At 43.1% G+C, this 7,141-nt stretch overlaps 1 protein-coding gene across 1 annotated transcript in view; it reads right to left on the bottom strand.

The window, feature by feature from the left end:
• LOC105989705 overlaps window positions 1-7,141 on the bottom strand; it is a 23,951-nt gene that overhangs the window by 9,370 nt on the left and 7,440 nt on the right. The window contains exons 4-5 of the mRNA XM_013021879.1: window positions 5,947-6,111; window positions 5,777-5,839 (exon numbers count right to left, since the gene is read on the bottom strand). Of these exons, the coding sequence (XP_012877333.1) occupies window positions 5,777-5,839; window positions 5,947-6,111 (228 nt within the window). The remainder of the gene's footprint in view (window positions 1-5,776; window positions 5,840-5,946; window positions 6,112-7,141) is intronic.

Below are 7,141 nucleotides of genomic sequence, written 5' to 3'. Positions count from 1 at the left end.
GGATTACAGGCGTGAGCCACCAATACCAGCCTAGCATTTTTAAAAGAGATATCTTAGAAAATAAGTTATTGTTCCATAAAGGACAGCAGACAGTAAGTTGGAGCTAACTGAATCTGAATAATGCAAGTGGGCTTTCTTCCTAATTGTTACTAGTGATTAAGACTATAACTCATTTTTGCATGTTCATCTTCTCCTCAACACCCCTGCTCAACTCTGTTCCAGCAGTTTCGAGGCGGGTAGGAGACGTCTGGCCCAGAGGCCGCTGTAAGAGGCGCAGGGATGGGACCCACACATAACATCTCATGGCTGCGGCCTGCAGCCCATCTGCCCGCACCAATAATTCTGTACAGCCTGGAACTATGTTGTAAATACCCAAATGGCCCTTGGCAGACCGTCTAAATGGACATTATCATCTGGAATGGAAACAATAATCTAGATGTTTTCCCTCTCCAATTTTTATGCCCATCTTCTTCCTTCCGTCCTTTCTGGTTCCCTCACTCCCTTTCTTTTCCCTTTCTTCTATGACCCATGCTCCTTAACTTTCTACCTGGATAAATCTGGTTTGCTGAGCTTTTTATTATAAATAGGACTTGGGTTAAATGTATGCTGGTTCCCCCGCCCTGCATCTATTGAAATGATTCATTTTTCCCTCCTTGGATCAAACCATGAACTCGCTTTTCCTTTCTTTTCATTTTAGGGGAGGGGTGCTGGAACTGGGGCTTAAACTCAGGGCCTTGCACTCTTGCTTGGCTTTTTTGCTTAAGGCTGAGGCTCTACCACTTTGGCCATGTCTCCAATCTCATTTTTCTAATGTTAATAAATCTTTAGCCTTTCTAATGTTGTTTTATATGAAGGCTTTTTTTTGTCGGTCATGGGGCTTGAACTCTGGGTCTAAGTGCTGTCCCTGAGCTCTTCGGCTCAAGGTTTAGCACTCTACCACTTCCAATTTTCTGGTGGTTAATTGGAGATGAGTCTCACAGACTGGCTGGCTTTGAACCATGATCTTCAGTTCTCAGCCTCCTGAGTAGCTAGGAATACTGGTGTGAGCTACCAGTGCCTGGCTTGGAGGCTTTTAAACCTGCAACCCTCCCAGGATGGAAGCTTGCTGAGAACTTAGTCAGTTTCCCCACTGTTTTTGGTCTGTGTTCTTGACTATAGTTGATTTGGGTTGCTGAACTTTCTGGAGGCAGGGGTGGAGAAAGCCATGTGCACTGCTCTCCCAGCTACCCACAGGTCCTAGCACCCAGAGGTGTCATTCCAAGTGTACTCATGAGCAGTCTGCTGTTGGTCAAATTATTACTCTCATAGGTAAGTCACGTGATATCTCCCCAGCAACTCTCTGTGTCGCAGGAGGGGACAGGTTGGCACTCACTCAGTCTACCTTATTTGTAGGAAGTCTAAATTGAAGTCTTGTTTTCTTCTAGCTACTGAAGCCCTCAACACCTTCAGAACCTAAAAGCTTTCTGACAGTCATATTCTGGAGAACACAGTCCGGACGCTGTCAGAGAAGATGTGAAGACCTGCAGTCTGCTCCTGCTCACGGTGGGCTCCTCTCTGGCAGGCTGACTCAGTCAGGTGGGTTTTCGCCAGGAACCTCTCGTGAGTCTGGAAGCCTGGTCCCCGGAGGGCGAGGCATTGCTGCCACACTTCCCAGCAGGCATGGGGCCGGGTGTGGCACATGAAGCTGGCACAGTGACTGTAAGCCAAGGGCAGCAAGCGGCAGACTCAAGCTTACCTTCCCTGTGGAGCTCAGGCATGCCTGGCCACTGTTTGACCACCATGTCTGCAAAGACATAGGCCAGAGTAGCAGCCAGGGAAAATGCATGGAGCACAAGTGAGATTCCCAATTGTCCCATGACTGTTTTCTGCTCTCAAGACACAGGAATGAAGAACTGGCAAGAGGACACAGCCAACCAGTGTCCACCCATCTTTGCTAATCTATGCCAGAATTCTCCATTTTCACCCCGCCTCTGCTCCAGCCTGAATCTCAGACCTCTGCACTAAGCGCAGAAAGGGCAGCACAGAAATGGCCAGTGTTCCCCGGGCTGTGTGGCAAGGGTAGACGCCTGGACAGCAACTTACACATATGTAAGTCATGAAGCCCAAATATTCGCTGCGACCCACACACGACCTACACACTCCAGATGCTAAGCGTGCTGCACTAAGGACCGAGGTCCTAGGGTGGACAGCAAGCCCCAGAGGCCTATGATTAAATGGCAAACTTTTATCCCTCCTGGGAGAATCTGTCCATTGCTTGCTAATTCACCCAGTAATGGTCCAGTCAGAATGAATTAACCAATTATTTCCTCCCCATAGACAAAAGCTTCCACACTCTGAAAGCTAGATGGACAAAAGAAGGACACAGTGTGGGGAGAGCAGCCACTAACAAGGGTGGAGACGTCCTACAGGAGTCAGTACTGGGGGCAGGGGTTAGTGAGAGGGGCTCAGGGGAAGCTCTAGCAGAGTGGGGGGGAGGGGAGGAGGAGGAAAGCCTAGGCATCAGTCCTGCCCTATGTTCCAGTGTCCTACCAATGCTTTATATGGATTTAATCTACCCAGAAACCAGAGACCAGGCAGTCTCCATGATGCACAGTAGGGAGTGACAAAAGGGAGACGGGGCTGAGGAAGAGCCAGCAACTGAGTACCCGAGCACCCAACAGTAAGGCAGAGGGCGCTCAGCCCCAAAGGACGCACTATAGCGCGTGGAGACCAGGTGCCGCTCCACACACCCAATCACTCACCGATCTTCTGATTATTCTAGAGACCTTTGCTGCACTACTTAGGTCTTGATTCATCGGTCTGGATTTACAAAGAACAGCATGATTTCCATGGCCAAGCTGACTGCAGAGAAACGAGCAGCCTACTGTCTGAAAGATAGTCTGTGGAAGGGAAGGAAAGGAAAGTTGCTTGGTGACAGCTTTCCTCCACACTGCTTCTGGATGCTCAGTGCTGGACAGGGCAGGGCAGTGAGCGCAGGAAGCCCAGCACTGGGCAGGAAGACCCCAACATGCATTCCCACCCTCAGTAATGTATGCAGGCATGCAGGGCTCAGAGAGGTGTTCCTAAGTAAAAATGGGTACCATCACTTGAGCCATGACACTTACTCTTAGAACTGTATCAGCAACTTCTGAAATAGAAACCACTCCAACCATGAGTCAGAATGGACCAAATAGAAGGGATCGAAATGGAACCTTAGAAAATGAGTTTGAGTTGGGTGCTTGTGGCTCACGCCTATAATCCAGGAGACTGAGATCTAAGGATTGTGGTTCAAAGCCAGCCTGGGCAGGAAAGACTGGGAGACTCTTATCTCCAATTAACCTCCTAAAATCGGAAGTGGTGCTGTGGCTCAAAGTGTTAGGGCACTATCCTTGAGCAAAAAAGCTCAGGGACAGTACCCACACTAAGTTCAAGCCCCACAACTGACCCAAAAAAAAAAAAAAAAAGAATTTGAGGCCTATAGTAAAAAGCTTTTAATATATAGGAAATGATTTAATGATTCAAAAAATCAAATTTGAAAAATGAAAAGAAAAAGAAGGAACACGATATCAAATGCCAAAGTGAAATATCTATACTGAAGATTTGGAGAAAAACTTAATCTGACCTCCCAAAGAGGCCAGAACAGAAAAGAGCTCTGGGGAAGGGCTACAAAACAGGCGGAGCACGTGCAAATTTGCAGTCTGGAATCCCCTACAAACTACCACTGACATAGGCTCCTCTTTGATTCAAGGGAGGCATCTAAGAAGCCACAGACAGGGCCTGGGCACGTTTGTGGGCAAATGGGTCAGCAATGTGAATGAATGGAGCCTCGACTTAATAGAGTCTTCGGAAATTGGGAATTGGTGCCCATCGTTGATTTACCGTTAAGTACTACTCCCTGGGTTCTTGCATTTTCTAAGAAAACTATTTGCTTTTTATTTAACACTGAACCTTCTGATGTTTTAGAATATAAAAATAGTAAGTATCTCATTATTTTAAAAGCTTAGGTGAGAAACTAGCCATATTATTAGAAAAAGAAGATATATGCAGCTATAGTCTGTTCAAATATCAAGAGGTGTGACTTTGCAAATTCACATTTCAATCTTTATTTACATAAGACTTTTAGAAATAGTGGGGGTAAATATTAAAACTCCCAAGCCTGGGTGAAATTTTATTGAGAATAACTACAAATAAAAGGAAACTGATTTTTTAAAGTCAGTTTCTAAAATTTAGATGAAAAGAATATTGAGCATTAACCAAAAAAATGATATTTACATATCAATGTAGGCTTTCTGCTCACAGATTCATTTCCTATGAAACTAACGGAAGCAAGCTAGGGGAATTACAAAGAAAAGAAAAACCCTAATCAAATAGGTACTGTTGTTCAAACAGAATATTAGCCAAAATGATCCAATCAGTTGCTGGAGCTAAATATTATTTTTTTTCTTTAAGCTATTCATGCCAGAACACAACCTTTCAGAGCATAAGAAATCCGTATTACATTCCAAGTGCTTGCCTCCAACAGATGGCGGGATTTCAAAGACACACTCAGAGGGAATGGGTGGGACAAGGAAAGAGTACTGCCAGTCACTAATGAATAGGCCATTGAACCATCATTTCTCAAGTGTTACTTATTCACATTCCAGAGTATATTTGGTAATTATCTGAATCAACCTAAACATACTAAACCCAAACTGCTGAACTTAAAACACAATAGAACGCAATTTTCTGAAGCTAGAGAACAAAAAGCAGAAAAATACACTATACACAGCACGTTTTACTCTAAACTTGTTTTTATATTTATCTAATGACTTCAGATAATCAGCAGTTCATATAATCAGCAGTGTCAGGTTTGTTTAGTACAGAATCAGCCCATCACTATACAACACAGTAGACTGCAGTGTGTCAACTGATGATCCTTTCATAAACTGTCTTTTACTTATCAAAAGCAGAGCAAGGAGAATGATGAAAGGGTACAGTGTACCTATAAAACTGATCTGTTGAAGGCTGACCCCATTGTAAAACTACTTAAAGATAATAAAAATATAATTTTTAAAAAGCAGAGCAATACACTTATTTCTCTGAAGCTCTCAGGAGCAATCTCAAAAACACACATACTTTTCTCTCTCTTGGTCTCTTCCCCCTCACCCCCCCCCATGGTGTCTGGAATTTAAATGCAATTCTATTTTATTACAATATTAAGATTTCAAATTTAAAATAAAAAACCAAGAATTATAGAGGTTATCAAAAACATATTAACTTGTTCTTAGAGTAAGTTCAAAATTAATAACAAAGGTATTATTATGCTAATATATACTTTATGATATTCTGCCCCACAGTGAAGACTGAAAATTGACTCTGGCAGTTTCTGACCTCATCTACTTTGAATGGTGGTGTAAACGCTGTGTTTCCTTCTCAGATCTACAATTTATAAAAAAGTTTACAAAAACACGCAAGAAAAGCTTGTACAGGGAGAGAAAAACCCAATGCTGATTCCCATTTAAATACTCAATAAATTCAAGTCTTTTCCCCAATGTATCCTTAAATGATTTTTGACTTTAGACATACTGTGATCCCTTCCTAAAAACTGGACTTACAATTTCTATTTCTGATCTAAAGTTAGAAACGAATTAGTTTGCACCCCAACAGAATGTTAAAACAAACTCAGATCAATCTTAACCTCTGTTTATGTCCCTTACTCCTTAGAAATGTAATTGCAGTTTTTATTAACTTTGCTTTCTGGATCTAATATTTAAGAAGTCTATCTTTCATGTCACAGTGAGAAGGTTAATGCACTTACGGATTCCCCTGCAATGCATCTTGGGCAGGGCTGGGCTGAGCTCCTTCCACTGTGCTGAGGAGTCTGTTTAACAAACCACAGGCACAGATGTATTAGGACCTGATTATTTACAAGTTTTACTAAAATACTTAAATAGGTTCCAGGGTGCTTCAGTGACGGTAGGAACGCACCTCTGGGCGCAGCCCGCCCTGGCCGCCCTCAGGTGGAGGTGCCGGGGCACAGCCTCGTGGCAGAGGCGGCTGGTCCTCGGTGCTCCAGGACGCCACGGTGCAAGTGCCCACACGCTGGCAGCCACACTCGTGCTCACTGACTCCTGATCGCCTGCAGGCCCGTTTCTGAAACAAGTAAAACGTCACTTGAGATGGCCTCAGAAGGCACACAACACTAATTCAATCTGCTCTCAGGAAACCAAAGCTCCAAACACCGACCTTTGTGGAGATGGGAGCCTTGATGGGGCATCTGAGGGAGACGACATTCAGGTTCCCAGTTCGGGATAACCACCATCCATTATGCTTAACCTCATTACTTCTACCACTGCCTGATAGTTACTTAGCTTTGTAGATTTAAAATAGTCATTTTAAACCATTTTGGCTGAAACTCTTGTAATAAAGTATTGTGACTGCTTTATTGGAAATCTACAAAACCTATAAATTTTCTTCAAGAAACTAGTTATATGCTTCAACACGTTTTGTTTAGTATCAAGTTACATATCCTTTTAACACAATATGAATAATTCATGTGAATATTTCTCTGTCTTACTGGCACTCAAGAGCAAATTAATTTTATTGATTTCAAAATCTATACACAGCTTATAACGGTAATTTCTGGAAAAGTTAGCACTTTGTTTCCTCTTCCACATGAACTTTATAAAGAAGGTACTGCAAAAGTAGTTCTCCAGTGCTCAACAAAAAATACTTTACCTTAAAATCTCAAGTCCTATGTATTTGTAAAGCCACACTGTTTGGTGACAGAGTTCAAGAGACAGAAACTTTCTTCTTCAGGAGTCCTGGAGGCCACCCCGTGAAGGCCTGCTGCTGCCCACCCCATCCCTCTCATCCCCCCCACCCCCCCGTCCTGTCTGCTGGAGATACCTCTATCATCCTTGTCAAATGATTTTTTGCTAATTTATTATATGTAATATTATTTAGTTGGTATTTTCTAAATTGACTTATTTAACCTCATGGATTTACTAATGTAGAAAACTTAAACCATGGATTTAGAGCATTCATTTTATCATTCTCTAACACACCTGTATACTAAAAGAATAAGTTGGGGCTGGGAAGGTGGCTCAGTGGTAGAGCACTTGCCTTGCATGCCTGAGGCCCTGGGTTCGATTCCTCAGCACCACATAAGCAGAAAAAAAAA

Source organism: Dipodomys ordii, unplaced genomic scaffold, assembly GCF_000151885.1.
Source record: "Dipodomys ordii isolate 6190 unplaced genomic scaffold, Dord_2.0 Scaffold58, whole genome shotgun sequence".
Classification (NCBI taxonomy): Eukaryota; Metazoa; Chordata; class Mammalia; order Rodentia; family Heteromyidae; genus Dipodomys; species Dipodomys ordii.
The sequence above is the reverse complement of the archived record's forward strand: the minus strand, read 5'-3'. Positions and strand labels throughout refer to the sequence as shown.